The sequence below is a fragment of the Micromesistius poutassou genome, assembly GCF_964030765.1.
Source record: "Micromesistius poutassou genome assembly, chromosome: 11".
In the NCBI taxonomy this organism is placed as follows: Eukaryota; Metazoa; Chordata; class Actinopteri; order Gadiformes; family Gadidae; genus Micromesistius; species Micromesistius poutassou.
The window spans coordinates 3,432,876-3,457,264 of NC_140281.1; the positions used below are offsets into that span (position 1 = coordinate 3,432,876).

General features: G+C 45.0%; 1 protein-coding gene across 1 annotated transcript; it reads left to right on the top strand.

The window, feature by feature from the left end:
* On the top strand, positions 1-23,887 carry scn4aa (sodium channel, voltage-gated, type IV, alpha, a). The gene is made up of 27 exons (XM_084475294.1): positions 1-583; positions 5,289-5,598; positions 5,780-5,898; positions 6,447-6,536; positions 7,108-7,236; positions 8,259-8,350; positions 8,954-9,211; positions 9,540-9,603; positions 9,805-9,946; positions 10,346-10,543; positions 10,732-10,896; positions 11,237-11,378; positions 12,228-12,466; positions 12,816-12,989; positions 13,300-13,656; positions 15,977-16,468; positions 16,706-16,741; positions 16,909-17,044; positions 17,459-17,613; positions 18,339-18,512; positions 18,840-18,962; positions 19,574-19,855; positions 20,197-20,250; positions 20,370-20,511; positions 20,701-20,798; positions 20,987-21,257; positions 21,355-23,887. Exons 2-27 carry the CDS (start codon positions 5,335-5,337, stop codon positions 22,635-22,637), a joined length of 5,679 nt encoding a protein of 1,892 aa, XP_084331420.1. The 5' UTR covers positions 1-583; positions 5,289-5,334; the 3' UTR covers positions 22,638-23,887.
* The last annotated feature ends 502 nt before the right edge of the window (positions 23,888-24,389 follow it).

Sequence of the window (24,389 nt, forward strand, 5' to 3'; positions counted from 1 at the left end):
ACAGTGCACAGACGACCTTTTACACCAATCCAATCCTCACATAAAGGACAGATTCCTCGTGATGACTATTGTTCCACGGCCTCGTACACTGGTTTATTCAGGCCTTATAATTAAGCGTTTGGATTGTTTTATTGTATAGGGTTAGGACTGGCGCGTCTCTGCGCACTGTATTGCACGAGTCGCGGAGAATGCGTAATCATTGCGCACGTATCTCATAGGTAGGCTACAACACGCGAGTGGACGACTACACAGGTAGGCCTGCGCAGGTGGCCTACTGCATTGCATATGGATTGTAAAAAGATGGAAAACCCTGATCGCCGACAGCTGGGCAGCGACGGGGTTCTCAGTCCAAGCGTCGGAATGGCTTAACGCGTTGATCCTACCTGCCGCAAATCTCCGGTTTCACCTCCAACTCTCAGCTGCCCCGTGGACTGTCCGGCCCGCGAGGAACCGACTGCTCAGTCCAAGTCTCCACCGAACTTCAGTCTTACCCCCACGTCCTGGTTCCGTAGAAAGGCCCTGGTTCTTGAGAAAGGTCCTGGTTCCGGAGAAAGGACTTCTGGAGTTTGTTTTGCGGCGCAAGGTAAGACGCTCAACGGTCAGACTTTAGTGGCGCACAAACTCACAGGCCGATGAGGTTGTAATAATACATACTTGTTTTTGTGAGTGCTCGGATTTATGTCCGTATTTAGGTTAAAGTTATGAGACCTTGTGGTCTAATGACCCTGCTGGTTTCGTTTCATGGGGTCGTTGCTTGGTTTTAGAATAATCTTGCTGACATTGCTTTTATTATATAGAGCATTAAGTAGGCCTACACTAAGTCCACATTATATCTATGACAGTTTTTAGTAGGCTAAATAACGTTCCCCATTGACCGATTACAACATTACAAACATAAAATATACTAATAATTAAGGAGACATGATTAAAATTGTATGACTTCATGTATGAACGTGTGAACTTATTTTTTATTTTCCACCTCATCATCCAATCTATCGATCAACCCAGTAATGGCTCATCGATTTGCCATCGGTTAGAGATGTATATTAGTAGATCGACTAGCGCTTGGGATTGTCATTCTGCAGGTTTCATATTCCTCTGACGTTGTACCGCGCTTTGTTTTCCGATGCGTTGCGTCATTGCCGCCCTTTTGTGACGCAGCTGCCCCCAGCGTCCTAACCAGCTCTTGTCCTCACCTGCCAGGTGTGAGCTTGTCAGAAAAGGCACTTGTGTTGGGTTCAGGGTCTCTTGGCCCCTATTTATAGCTTCTCTCCATTTGGACAAGGTTCTAAAATGTTGACACTCAAACGTCTCTTTCCGACCAGGAGATCGGTGCCTCAGACATTTTTTTCTTGCTATTTCCGTTTTGAAAAGCATAGTGTTGGCCACTATTACTATAAGATAAGATTACCTTATAAATCCCGGGGGAGGGGGGCAAGGCAAAGTTAAGGACCAAACAAACGATATTCCATGTCTTATCACTGACATGTTTGGTGACTCTCTCCCTGTACACTGAAAGCAGCTGGGCAGTGTTGGAAGGAATGTTGGAGTGTGTGGTACAGGCAGAGTCTCGGGTCACAGGTTCTTGGACCCAGAAGGTGTTGGTTTTGGGTTTCTTTCACCAACTCAAACCATGTGACAGCCTGGCAAGGTGTCACACAGGGGGAAACCAGGTCAAACACATCCCACTCATCACTTCATTATTCCCTTAACCCTCTTAACCCACATTGTTTTATTTAAACTCCTGGTCCGACCAGGGTTGAGGGGGAGTAATATTCTGTGCGGGTCGGAGTGTCGCTGTTGTCTACTGACGATGGCTACGCTGGTTTTGAGGGGATGGGGAGGGAGATGGGTTACTGTGATAACGTAAAGTAATATTATTCCCCTCTGCTCTCCCGAGTTTTCATGCACTGGACTGAATGTCCTCTCACCTGCCCCAGGTGAAGCTTCTCAGGTGTGAGAGACTGGATACGTTCTCACTGGTATATCGGATTCGAGAGGATTGACTGTATTGAATGGAGTTGCCCCTCTTTGAACACTATTTCATAATCCTGATGTGCACATCTCTTCTGGAAAGAGTCACATCATAAAGTTATAATCGTAATAAAAGTTATAAAAGTTTGTTGTTGTTGTAAAAGTTTTGATAGCTAAGGTACAGTAATATGTTAAAGGTTTAGTGGGTCAGGTGCGGTCAGATGTTAGAGTTCTGATGATTCAGATAAGGTGGGATATTAAAGTTCGGATAGCTACGGTATGCTGAGATGTTAGAGTTCTGATAGCTAAGGTAAGGTAAGATGTTAGAGTTCTGATAGCTCAGGTACACTGAGATTTTAGAGTTCTGATAGCTACAGTACGTGTAACGGATGCCAACTAGCCTGGGCTAGCTGGCGGTAGTACTTTGTAAATCCTCACACCCCTAGCCTTAAGAACGCTGAGTTAGAAGCCTGGGCTTTTAGCTCAGTGGTTAGATTGTTCGACTCCCATGCCGGTAGTGTTGTTGTAGTTCGAGAGGTGGCAGGTTTGAGACCCGCGAGTGGTCGAACCGGCTTCTGCTACATACGGTGAGAGTTCTGATGGGTCGGGTAAGGTTAGGTGTTAAGTTCTGATTGTTCAGGTATGGTGAGAGGTTACAGTTCTGATGATTCAGGTGAGGTTTTCTGGGCAGTATCCCCTCGTCAAAAGTTTGTTCTCCAGTGGTTCTTTGGGATGGTGATCTGGATGAGGAGAAGGGTCGGGATGACTGCAGGATGTTGAAGAGAGAAGCACAGGCCTGCGTACCACTCTGAGTGGAACCAGCCAGTAGACCACCACCCATATGGAGGAGTTTGAAGCCTTGTTTCCCTGTAGCTCTTCTGTCTACTACTTCTGACATGCTGGATTCTGGGGTGAGGAGAGGCTCACACAAAGTTCAGTCTGTAGGGCTAGTTAGCTAGGTACCACACTGATTAGTGTGATACGTAGATATTGTTAGCTAGGTATGTGGCATGTGCTTAGCTAGGTATGTAGCTGTTGGTAGCTAGGTCAGTAGCAGTAAGCTAGGTCTGTAGCTTTTGTAAGCTTGGGTACATGGCTGTGGCTTTAGTTCAATGTGTAGCGGTGCTTAGCTCTGTATGTAGCTGCAGTTAGCAGCATTCAGCTAGGTATTGTGGTTATAGCTCACTGTGTAGCTGTGGCTAGCTAGGTATGTAGCTGTGGTAAGCACTGTATGTAGCCGCGGTTAGCTGGGTAAACTGCCGCCAGCTGCTAGCTTAGCTTCAGGAGAAGAATGCGGTTCTGGCAGCTGCAGCAGCTGTGGAACCAGCTATCTGCTCCTCCACCAATCACGTCGTCTAATGTAGCATGTAGCATGGCAGTTTGGACGAGATTCACTGACACTAAAGTGTACATGTTTATTATTGAGTTTATGTAAAAGTTTATGTTTATGTAATCTAAGCAAAGCAAAAAAGCTGTGCACGTGCACGTGTGTCTTTGTGTTCTTACAATTTCAGACTTAAATTGTCTTTCCGGAATTAATATTTGATAACAACATAGGAAACAGGAAATGGTTTAACTAACTCAAACGGCTACCATTTTGGGACATTCTGTGTTCGCTGAACTCTTTACGATCTACTTCAGATCTTATTTTCCATGGTAACAGAACAAATTGATTTATTGTGGTCCATAAAAATGTGACGTTTTTTGTGTCGGTCTCCTAGTCACAGCGTTAATGTCGGGTACGCAGATCGTTCACACGGAGACGGACTGAAACTTATCCATCCTCTGCCGGGGTATTTTAGGTTCGGATCACTTCAGAAGCACCGACAAACCTACCCCCCCCCCCCCCCCAGAACTCTTGCCCCTTCCTCTCCTAGTGCCCTCCTCCCTCCCTTACCTCACCCCAGGGGGCGGGCTGAGACAGGATCAATGCAGTGATCAAGGGTTGGGTGTAGTTGTACTGAGACCAGTGTGTGACAGGGCTTGTGAGTGTGTGCATGAGACTCTGTGTGCCGGTCATGCAACGCTGTGTGTGTTTGTGTGTGTGTCTGTTTGCGTGTGTTAATGTGTGTGTGTTTATGTGTGTGTCTGTTTGTTTGCGTTCATGTGTATGTCTGTGTGTGTGTGTGTGTGTGTGTGTGTGTGTGTTGCTTGTTGGTGGTGTTAAGTGTTGGCGTGTGCCATCGAGTGAGAAAGTGAGAGAGAGAGAGACTGTGTGTGTGTGTGTGTGTGTGTGTGTGTGTGTGTGTGTGGAATGTGCTGCCTCATGGCTCTGATGTAACTGGAGGCGTATAGATGATCAGCAGCTGGCAACATCTCCTACTCTCCTTCCTCCTTCTTTCCCACCTCCTGCCGTCTTTCATTCTCCTCCTCTCCTACTCTCCTACTTCCTTCTCACCAACCTCCTATCCTCTTTCGGTCTCCTACCGCATGTTGCTCCTCTGCTCCTACTCACCTCCTACCCTCCTACCTCCTAAGGTATTTTTGTATCCTACACTCCTATCTCCAACTCTCCTACCTCTAACTCTCCTCTCGTTTGTGGGTCCTCTGCTGCTATCCCCCAGAATGCTTCAGACCAGGTCCTGCATGGAGGCCACTGCAGCGAGATAGCATCGTAGAGCTTTCATGTTCGATCAGGGACCAGGGTTGGGGATGTCATCAGAGAGCGCCGTGTTGTGAGTGGTCCGTTTGGCCGTCAGTCATGTGATTAGTGCAGGGGTGGTCACCCCAGCTCACCTCTGGAGACTGGTTCTCTTAACACGGGGGCAAAATTTGCGGAAATGAAAACTAAGAACCGAAATAACCAGGGGATGTTAAACCCGGAGAGGACACGTCTGCTAAGCTAATAAGTAACATGATGTCGGGAAGGGGGTGGGTGGACACATATACATACACACTACCACACACACACACACACACACTGCATGATGTGTGTGTGTGTGTGTGTGTGTGTGTGTGTGTGTGTGTGTGTGTGTCGGGAGGGCGGTGTAGGGCATGCATCCATAGAGTGTACATTTATGACTTACTTAAGACACAGACAGACAGACACACACACACACATCGTGCAGTGTCTGTGTGTGTGTGTGTGTGTGTTTCGGGAGGGACAGAACCTTGAACAAATTGTCTCAAGCTTTTAGCTTTTCTTGAAATTTCTCTTTCTCTCTCTCTCTCTCTCTTTCTCTCTCTCTGCGTGTGTGTCGCTCTCTCTGCATGTGTGTCTCTCTCTCTCTTTCTCTCTGTGTCTCTCTCTCCCCCTCTGTGTCTGTCTCTCTCTCCCTCTCTCTCTCTCTCTCTCTCTCTCTCTCTCTCTCCAGGTGTCAGTAGAGAACGGCCGGTGTGGTCGGGGTTCGCGATGCCCAGATGGCGTCTGTGCTCCCTCCCCCGGGCATGGCCGCGTTCCGTCTCTTCACGGCCGACTCTCTGGTGCAGATCGAGAGGCTGGCGGAGGAGGAGGGGCGGGCCCAAGCAGCGGTGCATGGCCAGGAAGTAGAGGGGCGGATCCCCGAGGCCCCCAGCGTAGACCTGGAGGCGGGAAAGAGCATCCCCATGATCTACGGGGACCCCCCGCCAGACATGCTCAACACGCCACTGGAAGACCCAGACCCCTTCTACCGAGCTCAGAAGGTACCAGTACTACCAGTACTACAATACTACAATACTACCAGTACAGTTCTACACCTTCTACAGAGCTCAGATTACTACTGCACAGTGTATTTGGTGAATCCTTAGTATTAATGATATGCTGTTTTTGTGTGTTTGTGTCCTGTGTGTGTGTGTGTGTGTGTGTGTGTGTGTGTGTTCCCAGACGTTCATTGTGGTCAGCAGAGGTAACACCATCTTCCGGTTCAACGCCGACCCGGCCTGCTACTTCCTCAGCCCCTTCAGTCGTGTCCGCAGAGGAGCCATCAAGATCCTCATCCATTCATATCCTTCTGATACAATCCATCGACATAGACATCCATTCATATCCTTCTGTTACACCTCATATAAAGAATGGTTAAAATCATCCATTCATATTCTTCTGATGCAATCCATTCATCCACTCATATTAGGGGTGACCTCAGCTAAGATTTAGCATTTTCAAATCTGATTATATAGGCTAATCGATTAATCAATCCAAAATCAAACAGCTGCCGGTCTCTGATTCGAACAATGCAAGGCTAGCCTCCTCATCCATTCATATCCTTCCGATACAGATTATAAACAGCATGGTTTTGAAAAGGTATGTACATATGCAGGAGATCTCCCTTAGTGTGTGTGGTGATGGCTGGCTCAACCCTTGCACATTGATTGCTCAATGTACACTTTACCCTTAAATGTACAGATCAGATTATGTGATCAGATGATCACATAATAATCATCATGATAATTGATGATTATTATCATGATAATTGTGGTGCTACCTTATACCAGATTATCAGATTAGTTAGCATGTTGATCATGATGGCTATAGTCCTTAACTCCTATATCATATTGTTTAGCTTGTTCATCATGCTCACTATTCTTGCCAACTGTTTCTTCATGACGATGAGCAACCCTCCACCCTGGAGCAAAACTGTAGAGTGAGTACTTCATCATAATCTAATATAATCAGATCTCATAATCCTGTATAATCTGGTCTAATATAATCTAATCCTGATATTACACGTCAGATCTAATTTAGTCTGCCATAGTATGATCTAACTGAATACAGTCCTAATCTAGTCATGTATAATCTTGTCTAGTCTAATATAATATAATCTAGGATATTGTAATCCAATCTAGTCAGATTGTATCTAATCAAAACAAGAGTAGTCTATTCTGATATAATGTTATCTAATCCTGATATAATCATTATCTTATCACTATATAGTCATAGTATATACTATCCCTAATCAAATTATATCTAATTCAATTTGAATCCTGTTCTAATCATATTCATAATCTAATCCTAATTGAATCAAAATCTCATCTAGTCAAGTGTAGTGTAGTCTAATCTTATATGTATTTTAATCAGATTTAGTCTGGTAACAACATGTGTTTTCCAGGGATGGTTTTACTGGTATTTACACATGTGTTCCAGATGTTTTTTTTACTGGTATTTACACATGTGTTCCAGGTATGATTTCACCAGTATTTACACGTGTGTTCCAGGTATGTTTTTACTGGAATTTACACGTTTGAGGCGACGACAAAGGTGTTGGCACGAGGCTTCGTTATCGGACCATTCACATTCCTAAGAGACCCTTGGAACTGGCTGGACTTCATGGTCATCAGCATGGCGTGAGTTTGTTAACCTCAGTTATTAACCTCAAATCGTTATTAGCGTCATTAAGTTATTTGGCTCATATAGTAAAGTTAGTTGCACAAGAGGACTGGCATATCATTGCATAAGAGACAGAACATCCCTGTGGTACTGGATGATCTTGGTAGTTAGGTTACTTGACTGACAGCCAAATGGTCCTGGGTCCTGTCGACATCATAGAGTAAGAGGTCTAAACACCTAGCTGCTCCTTAAAGGGGACATATTATACCACCAGGTGTGAGTGATTAGCCATTACAAGCCATTTTGAAAATGTGCTGCTTCTGACATCATGACGGATAGATGAGCAACATTTGCTACTGGGGTAGGCTGGTAGACTGATCTATGCAGAATACATCTTGGTGGACAAGCCCACCTGTGATGTCAGAAGTGGCACATTTTCAAAACGGCTTGTAATGGCTAATCACACTCACACCTGGTGGTATAATATGTCCCCTTTAAAATGTCTGCTAAAGGAGATGCTCGAAAATCCCTGCCAGAACATTCAAGCAGTTCAAGTACGGTATCTTATCGACACAGCCATACAATCTATCAATCTCACGCCAAACCTGCTTAGGCAGTCGATATCTGTTTATGTACCAGGGCCGGTAGGAGCATGTCATGGTAACAGTGTCCGGACCGGACGGGCTTAGGAAGTCAACACATTGTTACTCTGTGTCATCTGCTGTCATCCGACTCAGTTACACTGAGCCACTCAGATTCGTCCGAGCAGCAAATTAAAAATAGTACTAAGCCAAGCGATATGAGCCACATTACATTAATGTGTGATATTATATATTCATGAAAGGCTAAATGAATATTAATAGGCATATTAATATTCAGACACCTTTATCCAAAGCAACTTCCAAATGAGAATCAAACAATCAATTTTACAACTTTGATGAAATATCATGGTCGGGATATGAGTGGTGTTATTGGTCTTGTAGGGTGGTGTATTTGGCAGGGGTGGTTGGTGTTAGTTAACGTGTGGTTCTCTCTCCAGGTACCTCACTGAGTTTGTGGACATGGGAAATGTCTCAGCACTCAGAACCTTCCGGGTCCTCCGGGCACTCAAAACCATCACTGTGATTCCTGGTACTGCTTTCATTCTGCAGCAGAAAAACATTTACACATGTAGAATCAAGAATAGAATCTCCATATGTAACCCTTAAAGGATTCTTTATATACTGCACGAGAGATACTTAAAAATGTTAGGAAAGTTTAGGAAAGACAACTTTTGTTAGCTGCAACAACAGGTCCTACTAGGGCTGCTAGATTATGTAAAAAATCATTGTCATGATTATTTTGGTCATTATTTAAATCACGATAATTCAAACAATTATTTTTGTGTTTAAAAACATGATGCATTTATTCAGCATTTCTCTAAAAAAAAAAAAACACATTGTAACTGAGAACTTTGAAATTTCCCTTTAAAAAAATACGAAATAGATGGAAAATGGTCAAATCGAAAATAATGTACAAATATGTATGTACAATTGATATAAAACATTCAATGAACAAAATAAATATACAAAAAAAAACCTAAAAAAACCAAAACGTTTCAGCTCGATTACATTAGTTTGGAGATCAATCAATCAAATTTGGATTCATTGCACAGCCCTAGGTCCTACCATATAACCAATGGTTCTGAGGCCCGGTGGCGGTGGAGTATCGTCTGACCCCCGCTGTGTCCCCCAGGTCTGAAGACCATCGTGGGCGCTCTGATCCAGTCGGTGAAGAAGATGGTGGACGTGATGGTCCTGACGGTGTTTGCGCTGGCCGTCTTCGCCCTCGTCGGTCTCCAGCTCTTCATGGGGAACCTGCGGCAGAAGTGCATCCGCTGGCCGGCCCTCACCAACGACACACTGGTGGACAGCTTCAGCAACGCCACCGCCCTCAACGGCTCACTCGCCTCCAACCACACCTTCAACTTTGGGGAATATATCGAAAATACCGGTAGGTTTTGCATACGACTTGAACATTCAGTCGTTACTCATACGTTACTCTATCAGAAAACACCATGGATCACGATACTTATTTTTGGTCAATGGCTGGACTGTCCCCAGTGACGAAAAGAAAAAGTGTAAAAGTAAGAGAGATTAAAAGACACAAGGAGCTGGTCTACAAAATTGAAGAAGACATGGAATTAACACAGATTCCTGCATCACCCCCCTGTCTTGGATTATTGCCCAATTATGACCATCTTGCTATACATTATCCATTACTTATTGAGAGATGATCACGATAATTTTGTCATTGTTGATGGATGATGTTCTATTCATAGAGAACCATTATTATCTTGAGGGGAGTTTAGACGCTCTGCTCTGCGGTAACAGCTCTGATGCTGGGTGAGTACACCTACTACAGTACTACACTCATATTCTACTATGCTACTACAATACTACTAGTACCCAAAAGTTGTTATTTTGCTTTGATTTGTAAACATTGAATCTTTCTCTTTTACTGTGGATCGTTGGGTAGTTTATCAGGTAGTAAATGAGACAGGGTTGACGTTGTCTCTGATTGGCCGGTGGGTGTGGTGTTGACAGGAAGTGTCCTGAGGGCTACATGTGTATGAAGGCGGGCAGGAACCCCAACTACGGCTACACCAGCTTCGACTCCTTCGGCTGGGCCTTCCTCGCTCTCTTCAGGCTCATGACCCAGGACTACTGGGAGAACCTCTTTCAGCTGGTCGGCCACCTCCTCCTCCTGTTCTTCCTTTTCCTCCTACTCCTCCTTCTGCTCCTCCTCCTCTTCTTAATCCTCTTATTATTCCTCCTTCTCACCCTTCTGTTCTTCCTTTTCCTCCTACTGCGCCTCCTCCTCTTCTTGATCCACTTATCATTCCACCTCCTCCTGCTCTTCCTTCTCGTCCTCCTGCTCTTCCTTTTCCTCCTACTCCTCATCTTCTTGACCCTCTTATTATTCTTCCTTCCCTCTCCTCTTACAACTCATACTCCTCTTATTCCCCCTTCTCCTGCTGTTCCATCTCCTCCTTCACCTCCTGCTGCTCCTGCTTCTCCTTCTCAGCTCCATCTTACTTCCTCCATATGTTAATGTTGTTTCTCGCGTGTACGTGTGTTTGTCCAGCTGTTGCGCGCGGCAGGGAAGACCTACATGCTGTTCTTCGTGGTGATCATCTTCCTGGGCTCCTTCTACCTCATCAACCTCATCCTGGCCGTGGTGGCCATGGCATACGACGAGCAGAACGAGGCCACGCAGCGGGAGGCCCGGGAGAAAGAGGAGGAGTTCCAGCGGCTGCTAGAGCAGCTGAGGAACCAGGACCAGGTGATGGTCCGCTGTTACACACATCAGGGTTTACGTATCGATTTATCATCTCTCTCTCTCTCTCGTTCTCTCTTTCTCTTTTTCTCTTACGCATATGGCCAAACGTGTCCCATGGTGCCATCCGCTGTCGTGTTTGTTTGTTCACGGACGACAACAGGAAGCTATTGTTTGTATTATTTCTTTGACAGGAAGCTTTCGCAGGCAGCCAAGCGTCTCTGACCAGTAAGAAGTCCCTGAGTCACCACACAGAGTTTGAGTTTGACAAGGAGGGCGACGGCAGCGAAGACGTGCTGAAGGACTGTAACGGGCGAATCATCCCGCGACTCCTCATCAGAGTGCCCACCATGACACAGGTGAGGATCTGCTGCTGCCCACAGCCCCGTTACACCTGGTTTATACCGCATCTGGTTAACACCTGGTTTACACCTGGTATAAATCTGGCTTGCGCATATTTTATACCAGGTTTATACCTCATCCTGTTAAAACCTAGTTAATACCTGGTTTACACCTGATTTATATCTGGTTTACACCTATTTTATACCTAGTTTACACCTGGTTTATAGCTCATTTTATTAACATCTGGTTGACATCTGGTTTAGACCTTCTCACACCTGTCTTACATCTGGTTAACACCTGGTTATTCCTGTCTTACACCCGACCCTGTCACCACCTGCTTTTCAATGTGTTCCTCAGCCGCATTGTAAAGAGGAGGTGGAGCAGGATGAAGAGGGGCGGTCTCGGGGCTCCGCCCTCAGCGTCGTACACCTGGAGGCGCCGGCTCTCAAACACCGAACCGCCAGCGCTCTCACCGTCGCCACGGTAGCCGCCATGGAAGGTATCGCCCTGGAAAGGCCGACAGAAAACGCAGAAAATAAGCCAACATGAAATATAATTGTAGCCTGCTGTCATTAAGCTACATTAGAACAACTAGTTGGCTACGCTAAGCCTGTAGCATAGCCACATTAGACCCACTAGTGTGTGATGCTAAGCCAGTGCTAGTGGAGCTACATTAGACCAGAGAGCTGCTATGCTAAGCCTGTGGTAGCGTAGCCATAGGTCAAATGAAGTGCCAAGCCCAGCAGCCTCTATAGAGGCTCTCCTGGCTCAGTCCCAAGCCCCTTCAGGCTACACTAGTGTGGGCTGTAATTGCTAAGCTTAGCATGTGGCTACTGACACTGTACACCCAGCGGACCAAGGTCAGGCCAGTTGCAATGTCTGGCACTAGCTTCACAGTAGTGCTAATGACATTGTGTTAGAGTGGGACTCACAGGCCCTCTACCCTCCTGGTGCTAAGCCTTGACCAAACCTCAATACAGACCAGGCTTAGATACCCATGTTGCTGATTAAACACTTATGTACAAGTAGGACTGCCCTTCCATACACATCCAGCATACCCATCAGTCAGCGTTTTAAAGAAGCTCTGAGCACTACCCTGGTCAAAGGAAGAGAAATGTTGAACCCACCTTTGCGGACATGTTAACATCATCATAAATACCTTTCAGGAGAGGAGGAAGCTCGATTGATCAGACTCTGATGATTTTTATTGAATGGATTATAAGATGTAAATACCAATACTCCAGTGCCAATGACGATAATTGATCTGAAACATCAACAGACCTGTAACTTCCTGTCCAGTGTGTGTAACTTCCTGTGTGGTGTGTAAAACGTCCTGCTGTGTGTTTAGAGCTGGAGGAGGCCCAGAGACCCTGCCCCCCCGGCTGGTACCGCTTCGCCGACCTCTTCCTGAAGTGGGACTGCTGCGAGGTTTGGGTGACGTCCAAGAACTGGGTCAACTTTGTGGTGATGGACCCCTTTGTGGACCTGGCCATCACCATCTGCATCGTTCTCAACACCCTGTTCATGGCCATGGAGCACTACCCCATGACGCCCGAGTTCGACCACATGCTGTCAGTGGGGAACCTGGTGAGTCCCTGAACTGGGTTCTACTGGGTTCAACTGGGACATTCTGCTGATGGTCTTGGTGGGGAGAGTGGTGGTGTGTGTTGGTTCATTGGCTCCTGTTAATCATGTATTCACAGGGGTCTCTGTGATTAATGTGTTCACTGTTATTCATGTGTTCATAGGAATCTCTTCAATCTCTTATTCAAGGGGTGTTCAAGGGGGTTATGGTGATTCATGTGTTAACAGGGTTCTGCTTATTCTCATGGGGTTTTTGGTAAATCATGTGTTGACGGGGGTCTTGATTGTTCACGTGTGTTGACGGGGGTTGTGGTTATTCATGTGTTCCCCGTGGGGGATCTCTTTTATCCAGGTGTTTACTGGGATCTTCGCGGCCGAGATGTTCTTCAAGCTGATCGCCATGGACCCCTACTACTACTTCCAGGTGGGCTGGAACATCTTCGACAGCATCATCGTGACCATGAGCCTGGTGGAGCTGTGCCTGGCCAACGTCCAGGGGCTGTCTGTCCTGCGCTCCTTCCGCCTGGTGAGAGAGCCCGGCGTTACTCCACTCTCTGGTTACAACGGGTGACCTCACCTGGACTACAGTAACCATAGCAAAAAAAACAGTTACCACAGTAACCACAGTCCCCTTAGTTACCCCAACCACACAGAAGCGTCACTCCTCCTCTGGTTACCGTTGATACCACATTTAACAGACACTACTGACAACACTGACCCCGTTGACTTGTGTGTGTGTGTACATGTGTGCGTGCTTGTGTGTATGTGCATGTGCGTGTGTGTTTGTGTGTGTGTGTGTGTGTGCCTGTGGGTTGTGTGACGGCGGTGCTGTGTAGCTGCGTGTCTTTAAGCTGGCCAAGTCGTGGCCCACCCTCAACATGCTGATCAAGATCATCGGCAACTCCGTGGGGGCTCTGGGCAACCTGACCCTGGTCCTCGCCATCATTGTGTTCATCTTCGCCGTGGTGGGCATGCAGCTCTTCGGGAAGAGCTACAAGGAGTGCGTGTGCAAGATCGCCGTGGACTGTGTGCTGCCGCGCTGGCACATGCACGACTTCTTCCACTCGTTCCTCATTGTGTTCCGGATCCTGTGCGGCGAGTGGATCGAGACCATGTGGGACTGCATGGAGGTGGCCGGCACCGGCATGTGCCTCGTCGTCTTCATGATGGTCATGGTGATCGGAAACCTGGTGGTGAGCTGAAAACAAATCTAGTTAAGGATGTGTCAATGATGTGTCTAACGAGGGGTCTAACGAGGAGTCTAACGAGGTGTCTAACGAGGGGTCTAACAAGGGGTCTAACGAGGGGACTAACAAGGTGTCTAACGAGGGGTCTAACGAGGCGTCTAACAAGGTGTCTAACGAGGGGTCTAATGAGGGGTCTAACGAGGGGTCTAACGACGTGTCTAACAACATGTCCAACAGCGTGTCCAACAACCGTGTCCAAAATTTTTTTTTTCTAACGATGCATCCAACAATGTGTCCAAAGACGATAAGATCAAAAAACCTGTTTCACCAGTGAGTTCTATGTAGGGGGCCTAGAGGAAGGACTAGTTGTATGACAACTTGTCAATGTCATGATCCGAGGTCTGCTAAACCAGCCTCTACACCAGCAGTATATAGCTACTATATTAGTACACGTATATATATTTATATATATTTATATAGTAACATATATATAATATGTAAGGGATAATGTATAGAACGCTGATCATTATTGGGAAATAAGCCCCGACAGGGCGAACAGGACACCGACGCGAAGCAGAGGTGTCCTGTTCGCTCTGAAGGGGCTTATTTAAGATAATGACCGGCGACGTTCTTTACATTATCCCGCTTATTACACGAATACTTGCCAAAACGAAAAAATAATTTCACATGGTGTGTCTTTTTAAAATGTATTTGTTACCAGCATTAGTAGTGTAGATCAGCAGAGAAATAGTCCGCCAATGACGTTGACGTCGCTTAGCAACCGAATCCGCTGTTGTTGATAAGTTACCGGACTACTTGCGGAATGATACGAAACACGTGAAAAAATACACTTTCTTCACAGCGGTCATTATATGCTTAGCAACGGTCATTATTGAAAAATAATTCACAACTGGAAGTCAGGAAGGCCCATGCAAGTGCAAGCATTCCACAGCATTGAGAAGAGCCGTGTAATAATACAAATAATAATTATTATATTATGTTATTATGTAGTTATGTAATTAATTATTATTAATCATAATTATATTTAATTATAATATTAATTATTTATAAATGTGGTGCCATTCTTATTAAACTATTCTTTTATGAAACTTAAAATTATTCTATTAAACCAAAATTATGCAACTGTTTCTGCTGGCAGCTACATATATATATATATATATTTATACTATATATATTTATACTACTATATATATATATATATATATATACATCTATATGTTATGTATAATGTATGATATATATTTTAAAAGCAATATGATACGACAAGCATTGGATATAGGATACGATACATATGACAAATATCCTTTATGATATATTGTGATCCGGCCGCACCACTGTGGGTGTGGACGCGGCGCTGCTGATTCACACGCAGAGAGAACCCGATCCCCGTCTGAACCTAGGGAACCAGGAAACAAGTGGCGGCCTAAAGATAGACCGCTCGCCACTGCGACGCACCACAATATTTATTGGCGTCTCCTCATCAGAACCACCTGATATGTGATGTGTATCTGAGACCCAGCACACAAGTTAGCAGTCCGGGCTTAACCTAATAGGCTTGTAGGTGCTACAGACTTTGAATACAGACTTATTACCACATTATTAAACCGACTAATTACCACATCATTAAACAGTATGCATCTTTGAATAAAGATCAGCTTCTTACGGTGGTAATGTCATTCTGAGCTGGTTACGAGATAGTGTGTATGAAAGAGATGCTCATTAAATGTTGTTTGATATAAGTCTAAACACGTATAATATAAATATATAACTATAAACTGTATACTCAGTATAAACTGTTGAAATGAGGGGATTATAGAGAGGCAGGCACAACCTCTGAAAATGTAGCATAGTATGTTACGGTAGTATTAGCATGTAACAGAAGTATGTTTTAGTATGTAACAGTAGTATGTAATAGTATGTAACGGTAGTATTATGTTAAATTATCTAACGTTAGTATTTTATAGTATGTAACAGTATGTTATATTATGTATCAGTAGTATGTAACAGTATTACGTTATAGTATGTAACAGTAGTGTGTTATAGTATGTAACAGTAGTATGTTATATCATGTGACAGTAGTATGTAACAGTATGTAAAGTAGTATGTTATAGTATGTAACAGTAGTATGTTATAGTATGTAACGGTTGTATGTTATAGCATGTGTAACAGTATTATGTTATATGATGTAACAGTAGTATGTTATATGATGTAACAATAGTATGTTATAGTAGTATGTTATAGTATGTAACGGTAGTATGTTATAGTATGTAATGGTAGTATGTGTAACAGTAGAGTGCGTGTGCAGGTGCTGAACCTGTTCCTGGCGCTGCTGCTCAGCTCGTTCAGCGGGGACAACCTGTCGACCGCAGACGAGGACGGGGAGCTCAACAACCTGCAGATCGCCATCAACCGGATCTCCGGCGGCGTGGCGTGGGTCAAGACCCTCCTCCGCCGCCTGCTCACCCCGCTGCTCCTCCGCCTCACCCCCGGCCTCGAGGGGCCCAAGGGCGGCGGGTCCGTGGAGATGAACCACCTGGACGCCGGCGAGGGTCCGGCACCCAGAGAGGATGATGGGATATCTCACTGTCTGGTGGAGGGGTGGCGGGGCTGCCCGGTGGACCACGATGTCGTCCTCACCGTCCCCATGGCCCAGGGAGAGTCAGACCTGGAGAACATGGACGACGATGACGACGACGACGACGACGATGATGACGACGACGATAACGATGATGAAGACAATGATGAGGAGGATGAGGATGATGATGCTGATGATGGAGGGCAGAAACTGCATTGTAATGTAAGAGCCAGAGGTTCCAGAGATACTAGACATTGGACTGTAGGTGTGGATATGAATGTGGGGGTTCTTTTTAGCTACCTTGTTTCATAAATGGATTTGGAGACTTTTTTTTAAAGTATTTCCCGATAAAAAATGTTACCAGTAGACATAACCGTTTATATAGAGAAATATTGATCTCTTTTACTCTTTCTCTCTCTGTATAGACAAATTATAATTAAAATTCTCACCTTTTTCCAGGGAAAACTTCCTTCTAATGTACATGAACCTTTCAAAGTGAGTAAGTGATGGCTTAAAGCGTACCAAAGGTCCTGCTGGCATAGTGAGCAAAGCATGTTAGCATAGCGCTTCCATAGACGCTCAAGTAGTTAGCATCTTTAAAACAGTTAGTAACTGTACCTCTGCCTTGATGCGTCTGACCTCTACTTCCTTCTTCCTGGCAGCTGATGGGCGTAACCAAGGGCGACGATGACTCTTCGGTGTGCAGTACAGTGGACTACCAGCCCCCCGAACCCGAACCTGAGCCAGAGGAGGAGGAGGAGCCAGAACCGGTGGATCCAGAGTCCTGCTTCACCGATGGTACAGCCACTACTTTTTAAATCAACACAACCCTCAAAGGTGACATATTATACCACCAGGTGTGAGTGTGATTGTGATTAGCCGTTACGAGCCGTTTTGAAAATCGGCCTCTTCTGACATCACTAGTGGGCGTGTCCACCTAGATGTGTGCTGGATAGATCAGTCAACCAGCCTACCCAGTGGACTGTAGCAAACGTTGCTCATCTATCCGTCATACATCAAGGTGGACTCGCCCACTTGTGATGTCAGAAGAGGCAGATTTTCAAAACGGCTTGTAACGGATAATGGCACTCACACCTGGTGGTATAATAGGCCACCTTTAAAATAAACACTGCGACTACACTGATTAATCCCTCGATGTAGATTTCCAGTCAGTGTATTTGAGATTGGCTGTTGTTGGCTTGTCTCCATCAGAATGCATACGGCGGTGGCCATGTCTGAGCGTGGACATCAGCCAGGGGCGGGGCAGAACCTGGTGGAACATCCGGAGAACCTGCTTCACCATCGTGGAACACGACTGGTTCGAGACCTTCATCATCTTCATGATCCTGCTCAGTAGCGGAGCGCTGGTCAGCCTTTTACAAATAATCTATAACCCTCACATATTCATAATAATCTGTTCTCTATAACCCTTAATTAATAACCAGTAATCCCTCATCTATAACCCTAAATCAATAACCAATAATCAGTCATCTATAGCCCTGAATCAATAACCAATAATCAGTACTTCTGTTCGCTATGAGTTGTAATCTATATTCAATAATTAGTAGTTAAATCTGTGCTAAATGTCACTATATATGTAGCAGCATCTCAGTGGTTAATGCTATAGGGAACGGACAGATCTGCAGTCTGGACTCGGACGGTTGGGATGGAATCGTTGACATCCCAGACATCCAGTGACTGTTCTCAGCACAGCTTCGGTCTCTATGTTGCCGTGGCTACACGTTGGTCTCTAAGTTGCCCTTATACACATCGGTCTCTAAGTTGCCGTGGCTACACGTCGGTCTCTAAGTTGCCCTTCTCTACACGTCGGTCTCTAAGTTGCCCTTCTATACGTCGGTCTCTATGTTGCCATGGCTATGCCATTGGTCTCGACATTACCATGGCTACGCCGTAGGTCTCTACAGACTATTGTAGACCAGCATAGAGAACATTGGTGTACCTATTGTGACATAGGGACCCACAGTGAGACCCATGACGACGTAGGAGCCCACAATTTACGTACGGTTTCCATTTGACACAGAAGTAGAATTGAACCTTTGGTGATCCAGAATGATCTAATCTACTGTCTCAGGCGTTTGAAGACATCTACATAGAGCGACGTCGGACCATCAAGATAATCCTGGAGTACGCCGACAAGATCTTTACGTATGTCTTCATCATAGAGATGGTCCTCAAGTGGGTGGCTTATGGCTTCAAGACGTACTTCACCAATGCCTGGTGCTGGCTGGACTTCTTCATAGTGGACGTAAGTTCCATCACCTGGTGGTGTATCCGATTTTTATGACCAGGGTGATTATAAAAAAATGAACTTTTATATGATCTTTGTTCTCCATTGAAACCAGGAAGTTAACTGACAACCCACCATCCCCAAAATGTGGCAGACTTTTGTCAATGGTACGAATTTACAATGTAGACAAATGGGGTGTATTTTTTAGATATTTTTTAAAGCGTAAGAAAGATGGGTGGCCTGTTGAAGTCTACAGTCCACCAGACAGGGTTGCTAGTGCCTGAAATGTTAATTTCACACCCTGATTGTAACATGTGACTAGGATATGTCTTGGTCCCACCACAGGTGTCTCTGATTAGCATGGGTGCTAATTTGATGGGCTTCTCAGACCTCGGACCAATCAAGTCCCTAAGGACCTTAAGGGCGCTCAGACCACTCCGTGCACTCTCCAGATTTGAGGGGATGAGGGTGAGTTGGTCACATGGTACAGTGTCTCATGGTTTCCATGGTGCCAAACGTATGAAAGTTGTCTTCAACTAACTCTACTAACTGATATTTCCCTATACCTCCAAACATGGCTGCCAGGGCTGAAGGAACAGAGGTATGAGTTATTACATAGGTTTTGGTATCCATGGGGGAAATGGAACTATCAACCCTTTAAATAACGTGTTCATGAGCTTCTGTTATGCATGGTTGTATTAAAACCAAAACATAGCTGGTCCAGGTGAAACCTGCCTGGTAGAACACCCTAGCAGTAGATGAAGTTAGAGGAAGCTGATCTCTGACGGGAGGTGTGAAAGGGTGTCTAAGTGGTTGTGAACCACTTGGTGAACCACCGTCAATCCATCTGACAACCTATCTTTCTATTAATCTATCTGTCTGATATCCTGTCTGTCTGTCTTCTTACCTGTGTCTCTGTCTGTCCCTTCAATCCTTCTGATAACCTGCCTTTCTCTTAATCCATGATATCCTGTATGTCTTTCTGTCTGTTTTCCTGTGTCTCTGTCTCCCTGATTGTTCAATATTTGTCTGTCTGTCAACCTGTCTGTCCTTCCACCGGTCTGTGTCTCTCTTGACAGGTGGTGGTGAACGCCCTGGTCGGGGCCATCCCGTCCATCTTCAATGTGCTGCTGGTGTGTCTGATCTTCTGGCTGATCTTCAGCATCATGGGGGTCAACCTGTTTGCCGGCAAGTTCTACCGCTGCATCAACTCCACCACGGACGAGCTGTTTCTCCTGGACCAGGTCAACAACCACAGCGACTGTCTGGCCCTGCAGGAGGCTACCAGCGAGGCCCGCTGGGTCAACGTCAAGGTCAACTACGACAACGTCGCCACGGGTTACCTGTCCCTGCTGCAAGTGGTGAGAGACCCTGTAGCCGACCAACCGATTGTACCGAAACCAAGCAGAGTGCAGAGGAGCTCACGTTCACATCTAGAATTTGAATACATTCACATACAGAATACAGAATTTGGAAACATTTAAAATTAGTTTTAAATGAGTTTTGAATGGGTTTTAAATGTAAGTGACTTCAGGTTGGGATAAAGCATTGTGGTAGGTCTCTGATTGGTTTTAATGGCCGCTCGTTTAGACTAGGTGACAATAACGTTCAAGTTGAACAGGCTTATAATATATGAATAGAGAGGATTTTAATACATTTGTGTTTTCATCTTTTTAATTAAAATTATGTTTTCTCTCTTCAGGCCACATTCAAAGGTTGGATGGACATAATGTACGCTGCGGTGGACTCGCGAGAGGTAACCACTGCTATTGGACGTGTTTCATATCTTCATCTAAATGAAACATTACTTCAAATAATAAATGACTTGACTGTATATCAGGACTTTCTTTGGTTTCATGTTGATCTATGCTGCAGGTGGATGAACAGCCTTCCTATGAGATCAACCTCTACATGTACATATATTTTGTTATATTCATCATCTTCGGATCCTTTTTTACTCTCAACCTTTTCATTGGTGTGATTATCGACAACTTCAACCAGCAGAAGCAAAAGATAAGTGTCCTTATCTGTTCACCCAACCTGTAGATTTGACGTTGTTAACTATTCCTAAAGTTTAGTTCCATAGGGTTTGCGTGATGCATTTACTAATGTTTTGTGATAATCCATCCATCCATTAATTATTTAAACTGCTGAACTAGATAAGATGTATATGTTCATGCTTCTGTTGGGTTTGTGCACCTTGGAGACAAGGACATCTTCATGACTGAGGAACAGAAGAAATACTATGAAGCCATGAAGAAACTAGGGTCCAAGAAACCTCAGAAACCGACCCCCCGACCCACGGTACGTCACCTCATCATACATCATACCAGCTCTGAGCCATTAAGCAGGAATGCTTCCTGAGCCTTTAACTCCTGACCTTAGCCTTGACCTCTGCAGGTGTTAACAAACACACTAATGGTATTCATGTTCTCCCCCCTCCCCTCTCATTTCCCACCCTCAACCCCCCCGTGACCTCTGACCCTCAATAGAACCTGATCCAAGGTTTGGTGTTCGACTTCATTAGCCAGCAGTTCTTTGACATCTTTATCATGGTGCTGATCTGCCTCAATATGGTGACCATGATGGTGGAGACAGACGGCCAGAGTCCTGAAAAGGAGGAATTCCTCTTCAAGCTCAATGTGGCCTTCATTGTGGTCTTCACCGGGGAGTGTACCCTGAAGCTGTTCGCTTTGCGGCAGTACTTCTTCAAGAATGGGTGGAATATTTTTGACTTTGTCGTCGTCATCTTGTCCATAGCCGGTGTGTTGAGATCTGATCAAAACTCATTGAAACTCCTCTGTTAAATAATGTCCTGCTGGAAGTGTTTACCTCTAACTATCTATGTGTTTTATTTCAGGCACCATGCTTTCTGACATCATAGAGAAGTACTTTGTGTCACCCACTCTGTTCCGAGTTATCCGATTGGCCAGAATCGGCAGGATCCTGCGCCTCATCAAAGGAGCCAAGGGCATCCGGACTCTGCTGTTTGCCCTTATGATGTCACTTCCTGCCCTCTTCAACATTGGCCTGCTGCTGTTTCTCATCATGTTCATCTTTTCTATATTTGGCATGTCCAACTTCGCCTATGTTAAGAAGCAGGCCGGTATCGATGACATGTTCAACTTTGAGACGTTCGGTGGCAGCATCGTGTGTCTGTTCGAGATCACCACCTCTGCGGGTTGGGATAGCCTGCTGCTGCCCATCCTGAACCGAGAGGCGCCCGACTGTGACCCCAACTTCGAGAACCCAGGCACGGACGTGCGGGGGAACTGTGGGAACCCTGGCATGGCCATCATGTTCTTCTGCAGCTACATCATTGTCTCCTTCCTGGTGGTGGTCAACATGTACATCGCCATCATCCTGGAGAACTTCAACGTGGCACAGGAGGAGAGCGGTGACGCACTGTGCGAGGAGGACTTTGAGATGTTCAACGAGACCTGGGAGAAGTTTGATCTGGAAGGGACCCAGTTCATCGCGTACGCCCGCCTGTCGGACTTCTGCGACGCGCTGCAGATGCCACTGCGGGTTATGAAGCCGAACCGCCAGCAGCTGATCGAGATGGATCTTCCACTGGTGATTGGAGACCGCATCCACTGCCTGGACGTCCTGCTGGCGGTCACCCAGATGGTGCTGGGAGAGACTGTGGAGATGGCCGCCATGCGCGAGAGCATCAAGGCCAAGTTTGTCATGAGCAACCCCACCTCTGACTCCTTTGCCCCCATCACCAGCACCTTCCGCCACAAGGAGGAGGAGCTGGCTGCCGTGGTCATTCAGCATGCGTACCGCAAGCACCTCCTCAAGCGTGCCATCCGCCACGCCTCCTCCATGTGGCGCCAGAAGAGGATGAAGGTCAAGGATGAGGACCTCCATGAGAAGGAGGGGTTGCTGGGCAGGCGGATGGCTGTGTTTTATGGCAGCCAGGTGGACATGGCCGATCAGGAGGTGGAGCGGGTGGAGCAGGAGGTGCAGGTGGATCTAGAGGCTCCTCCGAGCCCAGAACCCGTTCATGCTGGGGCCCTCAATGGGCCCAACCTCCTGGTGGTCCCCGTGGAGGTGACCAGCGAAGTGGTGTTGCACTCAGCCCCCCCACCAAGCAAGGTCTTGAACTTCTATGAGGTCCTTCATGAGTCTGTAGTATAACAAACAGTGCTTCACCTCCATCCATCTTAGTTCCCATGAGTCCTGGTCAGTGGTGTTCGCAGCGAAAGTGGCGTTAGCGGTGTTCGCCGCATTAGCAGTGTTAGCATAAGTTGTAAGTTGTTGACATCACAGAGATTGTTCCAAAGTCATAAAGATTGAATCACATGCCCATGTAATACATATTTTATGTTTTGTTATGTGATATTGTCCCGCAAAAATAACCAATGAAAAGCGTCTTACCTATGAGTGCTACACACTCACATTTTTATTAAGTCAAGGCTATGACATCTGCCTATTTTGGGTAAGAAAATATATTAAGGTGTTAATTAAGATGCTAATACCCAGATCCAAATCCTACACACTCACACCAGCACAGGTTCAGTCAGTATTTAAACCTGAGAATTGTACATGATGAACATGAGAAATACAGCCCAGTTTTTAAAACCACAATTAAAGATAGCTAAAATATTATATTTCCAAAGTCCTTAACCTTGAGGAATTAATGTATTTCAAGGTTCACAGTGTCAGGGCTAGAGGATTTTTTCTGAACTCCATTCTCTGTCTTACAAAGTCTAAACCCGTCTTACAATTAGACATCACTTCATCTATTATTTTAGAAAATTTGCCAAAACTGGGCAAATTCCTTTTCCTGCTTAGTTTGGGTCACTTTTCTGAATACAAATTGTCTGAATACATAAGGTCCTTATATTGCAAAAAAAATAAATCTACTAAGGTTCTATCCTCCAAATTGATTGTATATATGTCAACTAAACTGCAGTGATTATTAGTCCTAGGGGTTATTATTATAACTGATACATTTTTCTGAAAGTGAACGTATTTTAAATGGTTGCCTAATTCATCTGCTGCTGTTTTTATTGGATGGGAATGTGAGATACACCTTTTATTTCGACACTCACTGGACCTTTCTGGATCTAAGAAACTCATCTCAACAGTTGATCCAAACTCTTCTTAAGTCTTAAACTCTACTCTAAACATTTGTAAACTGATGACGAGTGTTTAGTCTTCTTTGTGTAATAGAGTTAGCTTACACCTGTTTACATGTTTGATAGAGCTTGAATGCAAAAGCAGTACACCGTCACTATGCCCTGTATATAACAGCACGTAGATTTGGAAAATGTATTTTTTTTTGTGTTTTGTCGGTATTGTATATTTATACACTTTTATTATTGTTTACAAAATTAAACTAAATTGTTAGAATAAAACAGTATGAACGGTATTGCTGTGTTAACGATTGGAAACGTAAGGTCTACAGCAAGGTGGTTTTAATGATTTTTAAATAATAAATGTTGTAGGCCTACAATTTAATATTTAAAATTGATACGTGTCATTGGGGAATGTGAAGAGACTATGCGCAGGGTGCTCTTGTGAGAATGAACCAACATGAGGGGTAGTTTACTGCAATAGAGGAGGTACTTGGATAGAAACTAGTACTTAAATGTAAAACAATTCGTGCCGCCTCCTCTATTTAATATTCAATTGACCAACTGAGGCAGCGACATCTAAACGTGGTGCGTTCGCCATAACGTCAACTTCACATTCCCTATATAGCTCGATGTTTGAGTCCAAATATATATATATATATATATAAAATATATTTCTGTATTGATAATAGGTTATATTATTTATTATTAAATACTAAAATCTGTTACTGAAGCAGCATTAGATAATATAACTTTAGCATCTTAGCATTCTGCTAACACAACTATGCAGGTGTCTCAAGCTACCGCCCAG